Here is a 22,882-nt window from a genome sequence, read left to right as displayed (position 1 = left end):
GATTTACATATATTCATAACTGCCATGTGAGTTAGCTATTATGATCCTCATTTAGATGAGGAAACTGAGGCACAGATGGTTAAGTGACTTGCCAAAGGCTGGATAGGAAGTCTGTAGTAGAGCTGAGAATACAATCGAGAGCTTTTGACTCCTATTTCTGAACCTTACCTAGAAGGCCACCAAGCGGGAGTAAAGAGCAAGCAAAACATAGTTACCTACACTGAAATGTACCCATTAAAGTTAATATCCTTGCCCTTGTTTTTAATTATGGCTAAAGATTTAGGTTGTAGCACATCTCCTGCAGCACTGTTCCTCTTAGGACCATCTTGATTCACTAATGCAAGGAAAAGTCCTGCCTGCTAGATCACTAACCAATGTGCTCTGCACAGGCTTCCCTTGAAAACCACTTGGACGCTTCAGGAGGTGCAGAATTCATCAACTGCCTACCCTATTGAGCAATGTTAGCCACAAAAAGAACATAGCACCAGTGTTCCAAAGACTAAATTGGCTCCCCTATTTGCTTCTATGTTCAGCCTTTAAAGCCCTGTATAGTTTAGGTCCTCGCTATTTGAGAAACTTTCTCTCCTCCCATGTTCCACCAGGACACCTGGTGTTGGCAGAGGCACTCTCACTAGCAATCTCTAGAGTTGCACATCTGAGTGCTGTTGACAGGGCATTCGCAGTGGAGGACACCTGACTCTTAAATCCTCTATCTATGGGTGAGAAGATAATTCAATGTCTATGTCCATTCAGATGTCGGTCTTTGGAGAAACTACCAATTTTGTGGAAGTGTTTTTTTCTGATGTGATGTCTGCCCTCCAGAAACTAGACTGAAACCACTAAAATTCACATCACATGGACTACTGAAGAGCAGCTGGATGATAATTGCCAATTCCTACCTGCCAGGGCTAGACATGAACTGATAAAAGACTATACATCTCATTACCAATCCCCCGAAATGATCCAGAACTTCTCTTCAGAACAGTCTACAGCAAGGGTGGACAAACTTTTTGGCCCGAGGGCCCGATCTGGGTATGGAAATTGTATGGCCAGCCATGAATGCTCACAAAATTGGGGGTTGGGGTGCGGGTGGGGGTGGGGGGGTGAGGGCTCTGGGGTGGGGCTGGGGATGAGGGGTTGGGGAGCAGGAGGGTGCTCCGGGCTGGGACCAAGGGGTTCGGAGAGCAGGAGGGGGATCAGGGTTGGGCAGGGGGTTGGGGTGCGGGAGGGGTCAGGGGTGTAGGCTCCAGGCGGCATTTATCTCAAGCAGCTCCCAGAACCAGCGGCATGTCCCCCCCCCTCCGGCTCCTACACAGAGGCGCAGCCTGGAGGCTCTGTGTGCCGCCCCATCCACAGGCACCACCCCTGCCCTGGTTGCCAGCCAATGGGAGCTGCAGGGGCAGTGTGCTGCTTCTACGCATAGGAGGGTGAGGGGGGACATGCCACTGCTTCCGGGAGCCGCTCGGAGATGCGGGATGCACGGAGTGGGCTCCCTGACTGGAGCTCGAGGGCTGGATTAAAATGTCTGAAGGGCTGGATGCAGCCCCCAGGCCACAGTTTGCCCACCCCGGTCTACCTATGTACATTTCACACACAGTAAACTGTCTTAGAAGGAAAAACAAAATCTAGTAGCTCCTACTTTAAAATATTAGATGCCAGCTGTGGAAAAGCAGAAGTTGTCTCACCACTTGGTTTTGTTTTTGGCTGTATACTTCGACGAGTAGTTGAAAGTCGAGCCCCGTGATGGCTACGAGATTCAGTTTGGGTCTTCTGACGTGAAAGAAGAGGTCTTCGTAGCTAAGGTACACAAAGCAGAGTAAAGTTAGACCAAGGAGATACTAATGTACAACTGAAATATTCACCTTTATGTGACTAAGTCATATCATTTATACCATTCTCCTACGTACAGCCACCAATTTTTCTTTTTGTGGGTATACATGTTTTGGCATCTTTAATTTAGACATCAGTGTAGTATAAAAGCAGGTGATGAAATAATGGCACTTCATACCAATTCAATTTTAATGCAGTGACCTTTGCTCAAATAATATAGCTATAGGGGAAAGGGTTTGGGGATTTGAAATGAAGCATAACTTCTTGCTCAGTAGTTTGGCAGACCTGAATGGTTCAGCTTGCCCACGCACTTCCTGCTAATTCAGAGGATTGTGATGTGGTAATACATTCTGGGCAAGGGGAACAGAAGATAGAAGATCTCAGTAGCAAATGGACTGCAACAAATGGAAATTGTCATGTTCACTTCGTCCTGTGATCTTACCTGCCGGAGGCCTCTCTTCCTTCCTAGTGGTTGCTGAAGAAGAAGATTCTGTTGTCCAGGTTCGCTCTGCACACTTGTTACCCTGTTAAGTGTTGACAGTACAGTATTAGCACAACCATAAAAGTACAGTGGCTGATTAGAATAATCCCTGGCAATCATGACTAAAAAACACTAATGGCACAGTCACTTCAAAGACAGCAGCATCGTCTTTGAAGGATGGGGGAAAGTATCCGCTGGGTTGCAGCTTCCAGGGTTTGGGAAGGGGATGGGAGTAGGAATCATGGCATTCAGGACTAGGCCACACAGAGGTAGCACAGAGCTATAAAAATTGAGATTTTCAGTTTTCAGTCATTGATTGATGCATCCCATTCTGCAATACCCACTTCTCTGTGTCCTTTGTCACATTGGCCTACACAGACAAAGGGCAAGAACGCCATTTTATTATCTCCGTTTGTTTTTTGGTGAGGGTAATTACACAGGCCTATTTCTCCCAATTGGATTCCAAAGCCCTCACCTCAGGTTTGTCTTTTGGTTTCAATGCCATTTAAATAAATGAAAACGAAAAACGAACACAACTGACAAAGGTTCCGTTCACATAAAGGGTGCATGACTTATGCAAACAGGATGCATTCAGCATGTTTGCAGCCTCAAGTCTCTTTGTGGCTAATGAGCAAAATAAATACAATTAAATATAAAAACAAATCTACAGTATTCTTTTAGGCCTTAATACGTTGTCAAAGAAATCTGAATAATTGAATTAAAAGTAAAGGCGCTTTAAAATAGAACAGACTGCTAAATGCTGTAAAGTAGTCTGTATTACTGTTCAACTAATTCCTCTGTTAACCTGAGATGTGTAGCAGATTGTTCTTCTCCTCAGTCCTTTTCACAATACTGTATTATTCCTCCCAGTTCAACCACAATCAGAGTTACTCATTAGCAGGCAATGGTCACAAATGTTTTAGTTGAGTGAGCTGAATCTGAGACAGGTACGGTTGCAATGGTAAGTAACACTTAGATGAACTTCTTTCAAAAGGGACAGCTGCCTACTTGGGACAAATCCGAACCACTGAGGCATGCATCCCAATTAAGCAGCTTCTAAGATTGTTTAGTATGCACTGCTGAATATTCAGTGCGTTCTGGCATTGGCATGTCTTAATGTAAGAAAAAGAACATTCCCTTTCTTCTCACTTTTCCGGGGCTTTCTTGGATCTTCCCTGGAAAGAGGTCAGAGCCTCTAGGTAGGTGTGATTTGACACAGAGCCTTACCAGGACTGGAGGAGAAAAAGACAAAGCTAATACTTTTGTGGGTTCATTACAACAGCATGGCCAGGAGAGTAGTTTAGCTCAACACCAGAAAATAATGTATATTTGGGTCCTTTCTCTCTTGGACAACCCTTTCAAAAGATATCACCATCCTCTAGAGCAAATACTCAGCACAGTGCAATTTGATTTACAATGAAACGTTCTAAATGTCAAGACAAGACTATGCCCCTATGATCTGCATGATCCCACAAGCTACTTCTAGCTGCCAGCATTACATTCTTGACCCAGACAATGGCCCTACAGCACATACAACTGCTTAGACTGCAGTAGACTCCAAAAGTGATACATCCTCAAGGGTATCAAGGCAAATAGGCTGAATTTACATTTTTCCTCACGTAAGAAATCCAGACAGTTTGACATTATATGTATAAATTCTGTTAATTTTCTGCTTCTAGAATTACTTGAGAACTTGGCTCCAGCAAATATTTAGCGACTCAGAGATAGATATTAACATGTGAATATTTTCTTTAAATAGAAAAAATATTGAACCTCAATTTGTTTCTAAAGAGGCTGCAGAATATATATTTAAAATGGTGCAATAAAAAGTTTCTGTTCAACCCAGTAGCTAAATACCATTGAGTTATGGTAAGATTGTTATTACAGTTTCTGAGGAAAAAATGATGACGTTTAGTTCTATGAAGTTTGAGACCGACCTCTGACAGAAAGTCTAAAATTATGTTAAATGTAAATCAGGGGTTCTCAAACTGGGGGTCAGGACCCCTCAGGGGGTCACAAGGTTATTACATGGGGGTCACGAGCTGTCAGCCCCCACCCAAGCCCCACTTTGCCTCCAGCATTTAATATGGTATTAAATATATTTAAAAGTGTTTTTAATTTATAAAGGGGGTCGCACTCAGAGGCTTGCTTTGTGAAAGGGGTCACCAGTACAATAGTTTGAGAACCACTGACGTAAATAGTCTATTACAGCAATGACAGGTTTCAGAGTAACAGCCGTGTTAGTCTGTATTCGCAAAAAGAAAAGGAGTACTTGTGGCACCTTAGAGACGAACCCATTTATTTGAGCATAAGCTTTTGTCATCCGATGAAGTGAGCTGTAGCTCACGAAAGCTTATGCTCAAATAAATGGGTTCGTCTCTAAGGTGCCACAAGTACTCCTTTTCTTATTACAGCAATGGAACAGGCATGTCAAAAGGCGAACATAACGAAAACACCTTGAAAAACTCATTAGGTAAAGATAATTCATTATACTTGTGAGTGTGATGTTACCATACTACATGTATGTTAGACATAAGGAAAAAACGATTCCCATGGATTAATCTGTGCATTAAAGACAAACAAAAAGAGATGAGTGACAGAAAGGTTGGATTCAGTTACTTTTCCTCTCTGTTGGCCTGGGTTTAAGCCTCACTTACATCAGATGCGAAATTAGTTTAGTGTTCTAGTGGACAGACTTATGCTGTCACATGAATTGGCATAATTCAGAGTGATCTTATGAGCGTGAACGGCAGACTGGAGGTAAAAGTTGGGGGAGTGCTAACAGTGGAATTTGGCAGGAAAACCTGCACAGAGCCCCGCCCTGTCCTTTTTACTTTCCTATATACTCAGATTCACCCCACATTTTGAGAGAGAGAGAGAAAGAGTGCAAGTGTAAGATGAATGACTGAATTTCCTGAAATAGTTATGATTCCATTATGGTTGTTTTTTCCTCCTCCAGAACAGCAACAATAATCTGGCTTCAGTGAAAATTAGTTCCAAAGGGTCTCTTGACTCCATACGTACCCTCCCCTTCTTTTCTGCCTTTCATTGTCTAATAAACAGGACCAAGAGTGCATTCTTGCTTTGTTCTTGGTTTGGAGCAATCATTATATTTGGGAGGTCAGTTTGTGGAGACGCTACTGAACTGATTTGAATCAAATCCAATGCCATTTTCACATGACATAGTTTACTCTACTTCTCCTGTGAACCTGGCATCTACTAGAGGATTTTTGTTGGAGCACATAAATCTCATTTGTTGGAGCAGAACACGCTTGTAAACTTTCCTGTCTATCAAGTGTGCTCTACTGGGTACCTATGACAAGGTGCCATGTCCCCATAATCATGTTACATGGTTAGCACAGAGACAGACAGACAGACAAACAAGCTGTTCATGAAAAATTATTGCCAACCGTACAACAAATGTCAGGCCAGTGTAAAATTCATACCACACAGAACATACTGGAATAAGCATTCTCAGGTTGGCATTTATGAGAAGTTATTTTCACGAATAACAAGAAATAATGCAACAAATAAAAGTGTGGGTGGGGGGAAGAGGGAGGGGAGAAGAACAAAAACCAGAAAAAGCAAGCAAGTACTGTAGCTGTTAAACTATATTGAATGGACTTTAGTGGTTGCCAGACCTTCAGATAACATCCAGAATGCACCTGCTGAACTTCTCAAGACACCAGGCATGACCTGGGATTTCAACAGACTGTGAAATTTCCTCCACACTTGCCCTGTTGATATTAATTTGCTCTAGTTTTCCTTATTAATCATGAATAATTTAAAACAAGCATAATTAGAAATGTTGAAATGGAATTTTTTTGTGCATCAGCTTTCAATGATAGAAAGTTCTTATTCTCTTTTCCCTTGTGCTTTGGGGAAATCTTCCATCTTTTGTCAAGTTATAACCTCAACAAATCATGATGCTCAATAAAAGAGTTCCCCCCCCACACACCCTTTCTGCCTAATCTTGGGAATTTGAACGTTATTCTCTTCCTGTGTTCATTGCTATTTACCTATGTAACTCTAATTAGTACAAGCACAAAAGAAAAATTACTTTATTGTTGTCTTTATTTATTATTGTTCTTTTGATTTATTTGAAATTCCTGTTTTCCATAATGTTCTATTCTTTGTTTGTTTCATTCCATCAATTGTGACTAAATATCAGCTTCTGAATTCAGTATGCTATCCTAAGCAGTTTTTATTCCTGTGCTCCAGTGAAGATCAAAGATATCTAAAGAAAAATCTTGGCCTGTTTTATTTAAACTAGTGTTCCTGAATAGAAGAATGTATTTATCCTCTGCTACAACAATGATCTCAATAAGCAGCTGTACTATCTCTCTGTTCTTTTGCTTCTCTCCTTTACAGAAGGAATGCAATTTGCACTTTTAAATACACACAATACAGCTAAAATGTTGCTTTTTTCATTTTACACAGAACTATAATTGTAGCCTTTTCACAGAGATCAGGTTAATTATCTTGAGTCTCTTTTAAGGACTGTGGAATAAAAGTGTGGAATAAAAGTGTCATTTTTTTAAAACAAAGAAGTCTATGACTATGTCTTCAAAAAATAACAAACCCCATCAGAAATAGTCTCTCTGTAGAAATCTACCTCACTGAACATGCCAACTGATCTTCTCCTTTACTGAAACTCTGTAACACAGAACAATACAGGAGATACAAACCTGTTCTGGGCAAAGGTTGATGCGTTAGTAGCAAACGGAACTCACTGTGCATATGTTTAGACTTCACAGATCAACATGAATTGTTTTGACATTGATCTTGTCAGCTGGCTCAGCTGTCTTAAAACTCCAGGACTTGTCACCAAGAGTTGCTGCGTAGCCTGACTCCCATTTATCAGAGTCAAGACATTTCACAATCAACATTAGGATGTGACTCAATCTGCAGGTCAACCGCCAAAGGTAATCAGGTTTTCACACTACTAAAGTGAATGCATTTAACTTCCTCTATAAAGAAATATTTGTTTGTTTTTTTCTAGGCTTCTGAACTATTGCTCAGTTGACTCTCAAGAAGACCGGGTTCTTAATGATCTTCTTTGCAAGAGTAATACATTTTGCTATAAAGTAACATCCCTGCCTCGGCCAAAGGACAAATGTCTGTTCTTTACAACACCTTCCACATTACCACCAATCAGAGACTGATCAAGGCAGGGCACACAAACACAAGTGACACTATGAATCATGGGGTTGATCTCAATGACACATCCAACAACAGACTTCATTTTCCATTTTTCAACATTAAAATAAAACTGGAGAAATCTCAAACAAAACAAAATTAATTCACAAGAATACCTCTCAACACATCCTCATCTTTAGGCAAGAGTGATAAAATAACAAAGAGTGATGTGGTATATTTCAGGGAGCAGACTGTATTCTCCCAGTATGTGGGAATGCTCTCTGAGAATGAAATAAGGAGCTTGTGATGAGTGAGAACTTCCCCACCTCATGAGGATCAGTTGAGAGGTATGACCATAGTAGTACACCAGGAAGAATGATTAACATGGCTGAGCTGACTGTTAAAGGTGCAGTCCTCCTTTTAAAATCTTACGACCTACGTATTTTAAAGGCACAGTAATAACACTGTTTGTTAATAGCATCTGCCTGAAAGCTCTAAGGCTAGTGTTTGTAGAATGACAAAACTTTGTAATAAGTGGGGATTCCTATAAAGGCATTCATAGGGAACTGTATTTAACATGGCTTATGAGGATTAGTATTATTAATGAATGCTAAAGAAAATAATAATGATTAAAGTGTTTCTTGATGGTAATGTTAGATTAATATAAGGACAGATTTTTTAAAAAAGGAGGTCCCCAAACTGGTTCTCATAAAAGGTTACATTTAATGAGGTGGTGAAAATAATGCTTCTTTCTTATGTCTTCAGAGCAATAGCTAGCAATGGAAAAATCCACAACAGGCAGACAAATATTTTAGCTTGCAAGATTTTTCTTTTTTTAATTCCCTCACAGTTGTTAGGAATTAAAAGCTGTTGGCAATCAACGCTGAAAACTGAAGTCGGGTTACTACACCTTTGACTTGCAGGCCTGAGTATCGATGAACAACAAGAAACAGACATGGAAAGAGAGACAAAGGATAAAGAGAGAGAGAGACAGAGGATATAGGGAACTGATTATTTCCCAGCACAGACACTGACAGACAGGTAGTGTTGACACTGTACCTAGAGAGGCTGCCCTCAGCGGCCAGGCTCTGGGAGTCATCGAGGACATTAGGTTCACTGCAGGAGGGGCAGGGAGATGAAGCATTTAGGGAAAGAAAATGCAAAAAGCATGCAATTGTCTCTGTTTTCAAGAAAAAAAAATATCAACGGAATAAGAAAGGAAAAGGAGGACGGTAAAATATTTGGTCTTGCACTGGGTCATCAGAACATATGACTCAAGGCGTTGAAAGAGGAACATCTGATCAATCTAATTCTGGATAAAAGGAGCAATTTACAAATGGAGGCTATGATACATGGAGACCTCCAAAGCGATACAATACATTGCATGAGCTAAGAACCTCACTGAGGTGTGATTCTAGTGCAAATAAGGGAGGGGGATGATGGGGCTTAGAAAGTTTTCAAACCATGTTGCTGCCTGTATTCCCTGTGATGGTATTCTGTTTACTTCCAGTTTCATTTAAGATCTTCCCCCTACAACCACCCCATAAACTCACTTATTCAGGCTTCTCCTTGAAGCGCGAATCAATTTATCATGAGCTGCAGAACAACATTCTAGTTCTGATGCCATTAAAAGGCCAAACTGCAGGAAAGCATGATCTTGCATTGTAATGAAACTGTAAGTAAACAGCTGGAATGTGTACTGGCAAATCTGTCCCCAGTCACGCTGCCTCAACAGCTGCCTACTTCCCCTGTTAAGCAGGAGCAACCAGCAGTATTCCATCCTGTTCACTCATATGTGAAATATGAAAGATAGAAAGAGGTCTGGTGGATTACCAGCAGGAAAGCAGTAATATTACTATACATGTATTAGTTCATTTATTAGTTTGCATGTGTAATACACTCAAAAAATCCCAGAGACCATTGCTCATCCATGACTAAAATGGGTATGCAGCTGAGAACAAGGATTATGTTTGCTGGGCCAATGAAATATCTACCTTAAACATTAGATTGCATGCTTACAAAGCTAAGAGTCCAAATCTATATTGCAATTACACTACACTATTTTTCTGAGCATCACCAATTAAAAAGCACCACAGCCCACAGGAAAAAATTTATAGTAAAATATACTTATTTTAAAGACACTAAGGAAATGGAATGAAATGAGTTTAAAGGTGTCCTCACAAGCAGTGTCATCCCTAACCATTCTGGGGCCCTACGCAGCCCAGCCCAGCCTCCCCCCCATGGGGGAGGTGGTGCCTCTCCGGGGGCGGGGAGGGAAGGGCTGGACCCAGGTCTCCGTGCGGGGGCAAGAGCAGGCTTGAGGGGCACGGGGGAACCGCCCCCCCCAGCACTCACCAGTGGTGCGGCTGGGGCCGGGTTGCTACACTTCCCGCCGGCGGGGAGTGGGGGCGGGACTGAGGCGGAGCAGGGGCTTTGGGGAAGGGGTGGAGTGGAAGGGCTAGGGCGGAGGAGGGGTGGGGGCCATGGGGTAGAGGTGGAGCAGGGGTTGGAGCAGCACGCAGCTGTGCAGGGCACAGGAAATGTGGTGCCCCAAATTTCCTGGTGGCCTACACAGCTGCGTACTTTGTGTATGGGTAGGGATGGCCCTGCTTACAAGTACCCTTTATACAAACTCTGGGATAAAATTTGGAATGGCTTCTAGTTCAACAATTACCTCCCTTATCTTTGCCAGTATGTACTATAGCTGTTTCTTTTAGCTGTTACATGCTCCACACACTGAGGGATTTCTAACTGAATTACAAACAAGGCTGGGCAAAGGGAAAATGGCCAGTCATAAGATAACGCAGTATTCACATTTTCAAGGTTTATAAAAAATGACATAGATGAATCTATACATTGACCTTTTATCAGCGCTCTTTGCAAATCTATGTCACATATAAATAAAAAATAAACATTGTTTAATGAAAACTAACAGAATTTAACTGGAAAAATTCTTGTTCATCATCTTCTATGTCACACACCTGACTAATGAGTGCAATGTCCAATACCCAAATCCTCTCTCTCTCTTTCTCTCTCACTCTAAAAAGAGGCATCCAAGATTAGCTCTAACAGACAGAGAAGTTTATGGTTTAGAATAATCCCACTTCTCTTTCTGCCATTAGCTAATGTCCAGAGGAAAACTAATTTTTGTTCTGACTTGGGGTTGAGATTGTACTGAAGAAACTTTTCCAGCACCCTGGGATTTCTCCCTACTCATTTTAAGTGTTGTATGCAGGACTCTGGCTCAGAATGAAACCTCTAAGTGTACTCTGCACCCTGAAATCATGCCTATATCTTTGAAATCCACCACATCAACAGGCATGGCATTAGCAGAGAAACAATAAAGATGCTGTCAGTTTCTCAAGGGAACGTTTCTAACAATGAAATGTCGTTCTCATGAAGGTTATGCAGTATACATTGCATTGAAGAATTGTTATGTTCTAACCTGCGGCAAGTATTTGCACTGACATCAATGGGACTACTCGAGTGAGCAAGCACTGCAGGTGGATGATTAGCCTTTTAGTACTGGGGTAATGAATTTACCACCCTCACCCTGCTGCTGTGTCTGAGTTACACACAATATACCTTTGGAATGTCTGCTCTGGAGAACAGAGTGGGAAAGGAGAAAAGCACATGTTGTTACCTTTGGCTGGGTAACATGCCCACCTCAGCCTGAGGTGCAGACATGCTGGAGATATGGCTGGAGAACCGCCGCCTCCCAATGGCACCCATAAGGTAGGTTTCCTGTTCACTTACCACACTGGGCATGCTCACTGAGTCATCTAGAAAGGACATGGGAAAGAGACCAAAAAAGAAAAAAATTCATCCAAAACACCAATGACACATTTAAAAGTTTCCAGGTAATTCCAGATCCTGTCCCATGTTCATGCCTAGTGCACGCAGAACTCTCTAAGTCACTCAGGTCCGACACTGCAAACATGTGCATCTGCTTAACTTTTCTACCACAAGTAGCCATAGTAAAGTAACACATGTGCATAAATGTTTGCAAGCTCAGGGCTTTAGACTGCAGGCCCTTTGGAGAAGGGACCCTCTCTCTGTTATATATTTGAACATTGTTTTGGACAATGAGTTCAGGGCGTTTAGATGCTACCACAGTACAATTATTATTTTTAATTTATCCAACAAAATATAAGGCCTCTTGAGAATGAAAACTATAACTGGACATTTTGCTCATAAAAAAGTTAATACATTTCAAGATCCAGAAAAATCAACCTTATTAAAAGATTAAAGGAAAGAGGAAGAGATGTACAGACGCAACAGTGTCTAACTTGCAAAATGCAGTATTTTCTCAAAATGCTGATCTTATATTCATGAAAATATGGGTGAACTTGCACAAAATAAGTCTATCACATATGTTTAATTTTGATTAGAGCTGGCTGAAATTTTCAATAAAATTTTGAAATTAAAAAAACCTGACCAACTCTATACATAGTCGGAAAACAGAGGACAAATTCATTGAAATTTTTCCATATTTTAATTTTTTTTTACATTTCAAAATAAAAACTGGAGAATTTTTCATGTAATATTTCTAGCCCCCCCCCCATTTTTTACCAGCTCTAATTTTGATATGTTGGGATAATCTGTGGGTGAATAAATTCCTGTTTCTAGAAAAAAATATTGCATATTTATATTGTAGTTGGATTTAAAGAGGGCATGTATCATTCAAAAATAAATCCAGTACTACCTATATTTTCAGTTACATCCCAAGGGAACCTGAAAGCTGTTGAAGTTTTAATTTCTTCTTATGAACACCAAGATGTGGAAGTTTTTCTGCATTTAATTATGTGAATTTGAATGCTATACCAACGCTGCTGCATTTATTTGATAAAAAAAAGTCTGTGTATTTGTAACACAACACAATAACTCTCCTATGACATTGGAGGATTCTTTTAATCAAATGATCACTTTTGACCTGCAACCCAACAAGTAGTTTAAATACTACTTATAGAAAGGTTCATGATGCATGTTGTTCCTCCGACATGCCATTAACTAAACTGCCTCAATAGCTTCTCTTTTAGAATTAATTTTCCCTGGAGAATTTAGGTTCATTTCTTTGGGTTATTTTGGTGGCTCTCTCATGCTTCTTTCGGCATGTCAGCCAGCTTTAAATCAGACTGGAGGGGACAGTGCTGGTGCTAGAGTCTTTACTGGCCTAGGCAAACAGGAAGATGTCTATTCATCACAGCTGGCAGTCACTTGTAATGAATCGAAGACTGTCACCAGAAGATACCATGGTCACCAACTACAGTGTATAGAAACCAGGACACAAGCTGTGCAATGTTTTGTAATAAATCCTTATGTATCAAGTTTCAGGAGGAGCACTCTCTCTGTTAGGGACATCATCTCCACACAACAAGCTCCTACACTTTTTCATATTCTAGGGCCATTGCCTCTCTCATGTCTGAAGTTTTCTGGGAATAGGCAGTTGTCCCCAAGCACCAAAGGTGAGTGGCAAGGGTTTCAAGCCATTAGGACAACCTCTGTACCACCAGAAGACAATAAAAGCTACATGAGTGGGAAGCCCAAGCCTCCTGGATAGAGATGACAGGGGCTCCTGGCTGATGGTTTTGAAAGAAGCCAGGAGCTTCTTGGATGTTTCTGATATCAAAACTTAATTCAGGCAAACTCAGTGGTTTCAATGAGCTTCCCTTCAAACTCAAAGTGAAACTCAGACTGTACAAATCCACACAAACTATAAAAAACTAAACCCTCTCTGCAAAGAGACACCAGGATGTTTCATACAACTCAGAACCTTTTCTGCCTCTATCACTGGGTATAAAGGAGTGGAGTATTGGCTGACAGAAGTCTTAAGGCTTGATGTCCTCTGTTGATCAGCTAATGTATTACAAAATGCGCACAAATGCTTGATTAGGTCCTACATCCCAACCAGCATAGACACTAGCCACGGCTTGACCACACACAGTGCAGGTACAGGTACACATAGAAGCCCGTGGTTCAGAGATGAGCAGGAAGTGCACAGCAAGCTGATACTGCTGCAATGTGATGCCTGCTACACAGCCACCAAATTGCTCCTGCCTAGTAGCAGGATTCAGGCCAAAGAGGGGACTGTTTAGCTAAATGCCTTATCAGCATTGTGAAGACTGCCATGTCTCTTCTGCTTTATTCACGGTCTACACCTGCACCTTACCCTTCCTCAGCCCTGTGCTCAAGAGTATGGAAGGAGGCACGTAAGGACTTGACATTAACAACTGCATAGTGCGGCGACCACCCCTAACGCTGAACCATGTGCCCGCATGTACCCTCTGTTCACACGTGCGCTGGAGAGCAACAGCCTTTTCCTCCTGGCTGTGCACGAAGAAAGGGCTTGCAGCATTAAGGCCTCAAGCAGTAAAGAGTCCCTGATCATTCTACTGCCCAAAACAACACCCTCTTCTGCCCGTACAGCAGAGCTGGGCCTGGGCAACGAGGGGCCGCAACTGTACTCTGATCCTGCCCCGGCAGCCACATACTTTCTTCATCCTCCTCATCGGTGCGGCTCAGAGTGTCCTGCGAAGCCTGATGGGAAGGCTCGCTGTCCTGCTCCCAGACAGTGCCGGTGCCCGTGTTGGAGCGGGACATGGTAGCGAGGCTGAGGCGGTACGCGGAGGTGGAAGTGCCCACGGTGCTGATGGAGGTCTTCCCTTGGTAGGCTGCACAGAGTGGAGAAAACAAAGCCGAGTCAGTTCCAAGGCTGAAAGAAATATTGTTCCCCGTAGGGCGAGGGCATCTTCCTCAGCCTGGGTTTAGGGGAAAGGCGAGAGAAGTGGGAAAGTCAGAGGGCCAAATGGCCTTCTGCAGCGGCTGTGAAAGAGAACTCTACCACTGCTTGTGCTTACTCGACACCAGATCAGTACAACTCTACCAGCTCAGCTAACCTGCAAGACACCTTTGTCACTGCAAAGATTTCTTATGTTCTCCCTGAGCCATATTGCCACATCCACTGCCCCTCTGTGACGTTTAGCAAGCAAGGCACATTATTATGGGGCAAAACACGTAGAGCTACTTTCTTTCTGAGAACAAAGTACTCGATATAAAGTTTCCCACAGTCTGGAAGTAATGAGTGCTCTCTAGTGGCAGCAAATGTACACAGCAAAGGAGAAAGTTTGCAGAAGTGGCCACTTCATGAATGGTCAGGAGTTTTCCCGTTGATTTCAAGGGCGTAGATTTGGGCCAAAAAATGCTCAGCTGTCCTTTCACAAGGAAAAAAGAAAATAAATATCTGCTGCTGATAAACAAGTAGCTAATTCTAAAAGAGGGGAGCTGAGACTATCTAGATTTTAAAAACTACTTTCACCTCTACAGCCTTGGTTACAGTGCACTTTGGTCAGTAGTGACTGAAAGAGGTTACCACCTGACAGCTGCGTGTAGGCATATGAGAAGTGAGATGGTGTTCTTAGTTTAGTTAGTGGAGAGGTGAATGTAACAAGGCTGCCATTACAACTGGCCGTAATCTGCACTTTTGTTGGCTGTCTCAGCTGACGGGGCAGTGATTGGCAGGGCATGGAAACCAACCCTGTCGCCCTCAGTGCGTTGCGGCACATTAACGAGGCAGTGCAGGGGAGCTTTGTATGCTGTACCTCATCTTTTCATAAAGAAGGGACTTCAGTCTCCAGGGCTGTCAGGCTAGCACCTTTTGCAAGCACAAAACTCACTTTAAAAACATAATAAATTACCATGCATAAAGCACCTGTTGCTGTGGGTCTGCTGTTGTACCCCAGTGCACCCCAGAAGAGAGGACGAAGCAGTCAGAACAGTTCCATGCAGTGCCTTTCTGTTTTTGTAAATTCCATGTATTTGCGATAGAAGCGAGAGCTGCACACTTCTATGCATTTAACTTTCCATATATTAAATCAAGTTTCGCACACAGAGTGCTATACTATGGGCAAAACTATTGACTCTTGCCGTGCGTACCCACACAGAGGGGTAAGAAATCCTCTTTCCTCTGTGTGCGAGCATCCTCCCCCTCCCAGAACAGCCTTACCTGACCCACTGTGCACTGCCTCCTTCAGGATTTTGAGCTCGCTGTTGAATTCCGTGATGAGGGAGCTCTTGCACAGAGGGCGTGGTATGAAGCGCCTCTCTAGCTGGTCAGCGATATGTTGCCGGGCAGTCATCTCCTCGTGATTCTCTGCAGGTTGGGCCAGCAGCTGACAGAGAGGCATAACAACCCCTGTTAGCAAAAGAACACTCCAGCATCACAGAGAAACACTCTGTCCCTTTCCAACTAGCTCATGAGTGTCTGGCATCAGAATCCCTTGGCTGCTTGTACACCTACAGGCTGAGGATTTTTGTCCTTGTATGTAAGAAGTTGATACAGCAACAAGCAGAGGAATGTTATCTACCTAGGGATGAGCTTTGTAAGTGCATGTGAAAACACAACCGAACACGTAGGTTTTTTCTCAGGTTTATGGAATACTGTATGCTTATCTGATTCAATGTACATTGAAACCAGTCACTGTTGCTATTAATATACTAGTAGGTAGGAATCAGGGCTTCCTTGTGCTTCCAACCCGGGTTAACTGGCCCATCCTGGGTTATCGGGTTAAACCCAGATTCTGCTTTCACTAAGGTGGGTAACCCATCCACTTTGCAGTGAGTATGCAGGCTAACCCACTTGAGTGCCAAGTGTCATCCAGCACCTTCCCATAATTTCTCCATCATGTGCCAAAACAGACAGACAAGTTCTCCCACAATCCACTGGGAGAGAATCACAGCAGCACAAAGAACCATGGGATGTCCCCTAGAAGTCCCAGTGACCACAAAGCAATGTTGGGGGTGCCGTGCAGCATGGCTGCTCACTCCCGGGCTAGGCTAAGTCAGATGCTGATCATCCGGGCTAACTCTGCAGTGAAGACGTACTCTTATTGGCTGGGGCAGAGAACTAACCCTGTCACCAGGGTATCTAGGAATTGCAGCTCACTCCTTCACAGATCTCCAGTGTGTGCCCACCACAGACGTCGACAGTTACTGCTAAGAGCCAGGGAAAAGAGTGGGGCAAGTGTAAGGCCCCTCTGGCCTGTCCCACTGAATACTTTTAAAATGTTTCTCATTCTGTCACTGGGCCATCCAGGAATTAGACAGGCCTTTGAGTTGGGGGAAGAAGGTCCCTCATGCAAGATTAATTCATGAGGGGATAGCTGGTTTATGAGATCTCTCTACCAATCCCAGGCTTCATCATATTATTTGGCAAGCCAGAGTTTATGGGGGACTAGCATTTGGATTTTTCCATACACAGATCTGACACCTGCAACCACTAATCTGACATTACTACAAACATTAGCCCCAAAGCTGGGCCAATTAATATAAAGTCACCTCAATAGTGGCCACTTGTGACCTCCTTTCTAAGGCTCTGATCCCAGGAGTTGACGAAATTCCTGCAATTACCGTTGAAGTCACGGGGTGGTGCTCAGTGCCTTGTGGGATAAGGCCGTAACAATGCAAGGTGAAATGCCTGCCCAGTGAGTAAGGATTCCCCTGTTAGCACCTTGAATGCTGACCCATGAGAAATCTTCCTGGCTTGTGGAATGCTGAAGGCTTCCTTTACTGTACTCCTTCCTATGTCTGCCTGAGAGAGCTACCACCCAGCTGGAAGGCGGAGGTTGAGCTGATGGATAATTGTTGTTTACGCTAATATCCATTATTACATCATCGACATCATCATCAACCTATCCAAATTCCAAGAGAATTTCAGGAGGAGGTGATGAGTACCATTCTGCACCAATGTGGTGTTGTGGATCTGCTGCATTAGAATTCCCATCATTGTGACTTACTCTTTGAGTGGCCCCTAAAATCCACTGTAATGGATGCTCCTTAGCTGCAATAGGGTCTGTACACAGGTCTACTAGAGAACCAAGATCTCGGAAATGCCTCCAGCCATCCTTCCGAGACAAAGCACAGAGTCAGGGGTCATTTCCTATGCAAAAATACTCTTCTCCCCAAGACCGCGGTTGCCCCCAAAGCCCGTGTCACATTCTCCTTGCAAGACAGTATGGGGTGTCTTGCCTAAAAAATATTATCTAATGACGCAGCTGACACTAGGGTGAAAACTGGTGTTACCTTGCACTGAATGAAGGGCCGCAGAAGCACGAAGATAGGGATCCGGGTGCGAACAATAAAATCCAGGAAGTCCCAGAGGGCCAGCCCTCCCACCTTGCGCAGGGCCATTTCTTTGACTTGCAGGCTCAGCCAATACCACTGGCTTCCAAGCTGGCGCTCAAAGCACACAAGGATCACCTTCAGGGCTGCAGGGGAACAAACGCCAGCACGTGTAAAGTGCTGCAGAGCCAGAGCCAGAGCCGTTAACTCCAGCCTTTAACAGCTGGAGTATTCGCAGTGAGCAGTGGAGTGCACACACACCTAGGCCAGTTTCTTTACCATCAGCTGCCAACTCCTACCGGGGAGTAGGGCAGTCTTGGGGTTAGAGCCACAGGACTTGGCATCAGGAAGCACGAGTTCTGTTCCCAGCTCTGCCAGTGAGTTACTAGAAGATTTTTCTTCTGTACAATTATGTTCCTTTAATTTCTCCATGAGATACCACCCAGTCCAAAGTTTCCAGACTGCACTAAAGAATTCTTTCCCCTTCCTCGGGATTTACTTCTTTCAAAACCAGTCCAGAGTGGGGATAGATTCCAGTCTCTGATCAAGGACCATGGAGAGAAATCTAGGCTGTGCAACCCCACAGAGGGAATGGCCATGTAACTGCTGTCAGGAGGTCGTTAATGAGGCTACGAAGAGAGACCTTCCAGTACTGCAGCTGCAAGAGCCATACACCAAAGGTTATTTTGGATCCAAGAAGCCAAGTATCAGAATCCATTAGCACAACCCATCGAAAAGGTAATTTACAAATGAACAAGGTTTAGGCTGGAAATGAGGCTGCTTATTAAAGGCTAGATTGTGACATAGGGGGTATATCCCCAAGTGGGGCAGAAAGAACTGCCCTTACACTCCCACTCGGGCTACACAGACCTTGGGCCCAGGCACAGAAGAATAAGCAGGGCTATGTGTCTCCTTGCTCCTTTCCCAACAAAAGGCGGTTGGGGAAGTGGGGGCAGATTTGACTCCACCTCTCTCTGCAAGTTTGCCCAGACTAGCTGACCAGCGTGAGTGCTAGCATAGCTCATCAGCCAATTACCCCTCCCAAGAGCAAATGGAGCAGGAGAGGAACTATCAATCGGTGAAGTATCTCTAAGACCATGCCTGCCAGAGCTACTCCTGGCTTGGTGCAGCATGCGCACCACTCAGTGCTCATGGCTGTGGCTAAAGCAGCTGTAAATAGCTCAGGGTATGCCTTCACTGCAGCCGAGGGTATAATTTCCAACTTGAGGAGACATAACACACTAAAAATAGCACACAACTGCAGTGGCCCAAGCGTGGGACAGGCCAGTGGCCCCAAGTAAGTATCTAGGGGCTTGGACGGGATCACTGCCCTTCCTGCTGCATGCACTGCCATGGCTACACTTCTGTTTTTGGGGGGGGGATGTGTCTACTCCAGCTGGAAATGACACCTTCTGGCAGCAGGGCAAACATAACTTCCACTCAGCTGGTGCCTGTGAGGATCGTCTCTGCCTTCCCAGGGGTTTCCTAAACGCTCCCTTTTATTTTTCTCTCTTTTGATGGGTGAGGGGAAGCACTCACTCACCCAAGTAAGCCGCTTGGCTGGTGGACTCTGCGAGCCCTTCCCTGCGCAGGTCCTTCCCAGGCTCCCCTGGGGTGGAGCAATGTGCAGGGGAGCTCTCCATCATGAAGTTCTTGCTGCGGGAAGTGCTGATGATCCGAGGCGGCAGGAGGATGTTAATAACAGTCTGGAGCAGCAGAAGGACTTCAGGCTGCTCCAGCCAGGGACTGTCTAAGATCCATCGAAGCGGGTGGCAGGCAAAGGAAAGCAATAAAATAGATCAGGCCATATCCTCTCAAAGCCATGCAAAAGCCACAGCCTCGTTTTCAGTTCCCAGCTGTGATGTAATCAGAACTTCCCTCAAACCAAGCCCATCCCCAACCTTGTTATGTTGCTTCTCCTTCTGTAAGCAAAGGCAAAGTTATTCTATTCCCAAAATGCACGCTTGTGTGGCAGCACCAAACCCTATGAGCGTAATGACTCAGCCTCGTCTCTTCCCCTCACTCTTTGCTTTCACGCCTGCATTTGAGGGAAGTGCTTAGAAGTGACCACAATCTACAGAAGAAGACCGGGAGTGAGAGCATGATTTGGCCTAGACAACTGGCAAGGAACTGCGTGAACAGCAACCAACAGTGGCAAATTCCTGCCCCCGTAGCTCTGTATCTTACACTATGGTGAATTTTGTCTTGTCCAGAACTCTGTCATTGCTCTGATTTCAAAAGGAGGAGCACATCTGTTAAAGAGTGAGTTTGAGAACCACTGATCTGTGACACAGCTGAAACAAAAAGGAGAAACAACAGCTCCCACTGTAGCTCGCTTCCACCACCCCGATGAGTTCTAACCAAGCCAAGAAGAAACCAAATAAGAAGCAACAACAGTAGGAAAGGCAAATATTTGTTGTCTGGGAAGGGGGAACTCTTTTTGTTAAATAATCATCAGACCTTTGCTTCCAGATCCTACTGTGAGCACAAATGGAATCAGTAGGTTTAAAAGCATTCCTTCTCTTCTCTCCTGATTGGTGAATGGGGAGATCACATGGCTTAAGGGAAAATCTTCTTTCAAAGCCTGTGCAGTAATAATAAGAAAGGATTAAATGATTTCATCAGAAGATTAGAAATATAAACCACTGTGGAGAATGATGATTCCCATAGGCTTTGTTTACATAGCATAACACAGCTGATGGACTGATAAAATTACAAGCTCTGAGGCGGCCTGAATAGGAGTAGAGCATCTAAATGTCACCTGTTTTTAATATAATCAAGTGATAAAGGGCATTCTGATCTCAAATACACCATTATAAATCCAGATCAATCTATTCGAAGTCAATTTGTTGTAATTCCAAATCGAGAGTGGTACAAATGAGATCAGAATCCAGCCCGAATTACCTGGAAAAAAAGAGCAGAGGGAGTTATACCAATGTCAAAAACAACATCTCCCCATTTGCTGAATGTGGAGGTTACTCCAGGATTCACCCTCACTTCCCAGCCTCTTCACTTTGCTTCACTAACCCACAAAACCCTGATGTTATGGTGGCCTCCCTTCCTGAAAACAAGGGAAACCCACACTTGGATCTTGACAGTTATTCAAGTCTGAATGAAATGCCCCCGCAACCTGAACAGGTCTGTGTCCAAGGCAGAAGAAGTTTAGTGGCAGTGAAAGAAACATATGTTGGGTGAACCTCTGAAGGGTCGAAGCCTGGATAGAGCATCCAAACTATTAGATACTCCAGTGTGAATTGAAACTGAACCGCAGAACCACCTGAGTCTGCAAAACTGGGGTGGAATTCCCAGGAGAAGAGGTTTTTCTTGTGGGATTTCCAGCACTTCCACTTCAGATCCTGCTGGAAATACTGGTGGTATTATGGCATTTCCAGTATTGATCCCTTCTGAAACCCAGGAAAAACATGTGAAAATGGAAAAAAAAGCAAACAAAAAAACCCACATATGCAAAGATCCCAGACTGATTTAAAAAAAAGATTCATTTGGAGTTAGGTTCTAAACAGGGGTAAAGATTTGAGAGAAGGTAAGGGTGGCTCTTATATTTTTAAGAACCAAATCGCCCAGCCCAGGAAGAAGCCTGCAATGTCTCTGCACCGATCAGTGCCAATGTTCACCTTATGGATGCCATCTCCGGTTTCATGGTAAATGGGACTGTGATGTGCTTTGATGCCTCGGCCCTATACCCCTCTTTCCCATAACACCCCCCATACTCTGAAAAACCTGTCCCAGCGCTCATCTGGATGGTGGACGTGCCACTCATTGGTTATTTCATAGAATCATAGAATATCAGGGTTGGAAGGGACCCCAGAAGGTCATCTAGTCCAACCCCCTGCTCGAAGCAGGACCAATTCCCAGTTAAATCATCCCAGCCAGGGCTTTGTCAAGCCTGACCTTAAAAACCTCTAAGGAAGGAGATTCTACCACCTCCCTAGGTAATGCATTCCAGTGTTTCACCACCCTCATAGTGAAAAAGTTTTTCCTAATATCCAATCTAAACCTCCCCCACTGCAACTTGAGACCATTACTCCTCGTTCTGTCATCTGCTACCATTGAGAACAGTCTAGAGCCATCCTCTTTGGAACCCCCTTTCAGGTAGTTGAAAGCAGCTACCAAATCCCCCCTCATTCTTCTCTTCTGCAGACTAAACAACCCCAGCTCCCTCAGCCTCTCCTCATAAGTCATGTGTTCTAGACCCCTAATCATTTTTGTTGCCCTTCGCTGGACTCTCTCCAATTTATCCACATCCTTCTTGTAGTGTGGGGCCCAAAACTGGACACAGTACTCCAGATGAGGCCTCACCAATGCCGAATAGAGGGGAACGATCACGTCCCTCGATCTGCTCGCTATGCCCCTACTTATACATCCCAAAATGCCATTGGCCTTCTTGGCAACAAGGGCACACTGCTGACTCATATCCAGCTTCTCGTCCACTGTCACCCCTAGGTCCTTTTCCGCAGGACATAAACTGAAATGTCTGTTCCACAGGTGCACTAGTCCACGGGCACAATATTCCCGAATGAGGTCATTGTATCTTCTGACTCGCTGAAATACAGATTAGGATCAGGAAACATGCACCTTCATTCTGCCCCTGTGTAGCTCTCTATTCCCTTTGTTTTCATGCCAAAATGGAGGTATAAAGCATATGGAAGCAGACAGGGTCCAAGTGCACATGGAATAGCTGCCTGCAAATGTATTTTAAAAACCTATTCGTGTCCAAAATAGTAAACATATGGCACTGAGCTGAAAAGGAATATACTGATGAAATTCCTCCCAATGGGATCATCGTGTGTTCACTATTCTTGACAGTCAAGGATGATATTTGATAAGCAGTTTAAAGGCCAGGCATCGGTGTGCATTTGGGCTTTTTTCTCTTCTATGTATTGCTTGCACAAACAGCGCCAGTTTGGTACTGGCTCAATGGGCCCAAATCCCACTCAGTAATCTCAGTTACGCAAATGACGCCCCATTAAGTTTGGTGGGGCTGCATGGGGGCGACCGAGGATAGGACTGTTCACAAAAGGTAATAGAAGACTTTCTGCTCAGTTCCTGGATCCTGAGAGGAATCAAAGTATGGAGCTTGATTCCCAGCTGGTGTAATTCAGCATAGCTCCACTGACATCAGTGGTGTTACGCCAATTGACACTGGTTGAGGATCTGGCTGCTTATTAAGACCTGAGCTCCGTTCTGGTGCTCCAAACCTTGGCCTACAGAGGAGAGCTGACATTTTGTTCCACAGGTTTTGCCCAGCTGTTGCAGAAAAAAGAGCACCTATGAGTTGGTGTCTCAACCATAAGCTAA

The 22,882-nt window shown here is 44.0% G+C and overlaps 1 protein-coding gene across 14 annotated transcripts in view; it reads right to left on the bottom strand.

Annotated features, from left to right (window-relative positions):
• UNC80 (unc-80 subunit of NALCN channel complex) overlaps nt 1–22,882 on the bottom strand; it is a 188,877-nt gene that overhangs the window by 5,671 nt on the left and 160,324 nt on the right. For 10 of the 14 annotated variants that reach the window (XM_073306697.2, XM_073306686.2, XM_073306695.2 and 7 more), the window contains 9 exons: nt 20,027–20,150; nt 19,110–19,316; nt 17,528–17,712; nt 15,453–15,618; nt 13,942–14,121; nt 11,094–11,232; nt 8,510–8,566; nt 2,273–2,354; nt 1,686–1,797 (listed from right to left, as the gene is read on the bottom strand). In XM_073306697.2, coding sequence (XP_073162798.1) covers nt 1,686–1,797; nt 2,273–2,354; nt 8,510–8,566; nt 11,094–11,232; nt 13,942–14,121; nt 15,453–15,618; nt 17,528–17,712; nt 19,110–19,316; nt 20,027–20,150 — 1,252 coding nt within the window. Of the gene's footprint in view, nt 1–1,685; nt 1,798–2,272; nt 2,355–8,509; nt 8,567–11,093; nt 11,233–13,941; nt 14,122–15,452; nt 15,619–17,527; nt 17,713–19,109; nt 19,317–20,026; nt 20,151–22,882 lie in introns of those variants that run through there. The other 4 variants (XM_073306691.2, XM_073306699.2, XR_012154377.2 and 1 more) reach the window with 3 other exon arrangements.

Source organism: Lepidochelys kempii, chromosome 11 (assembly GCF_965140285.1).
Source record: "Lepidochelys kempii isolate rLepKem1 chromosome 11, rLepKem1.hap1, whole genome shotgun sequence".
NCBI lineage: Eukaryota > Metazoa > Chordata > Testudines > Cheloniidae > Lepidochelys > Lepidochelys kempii.
The sequence above is the reverse complement of the archived record's forward strand: the minus strand, read 5'-3'. Positions and strand labels throughout refer to the sequence as shown.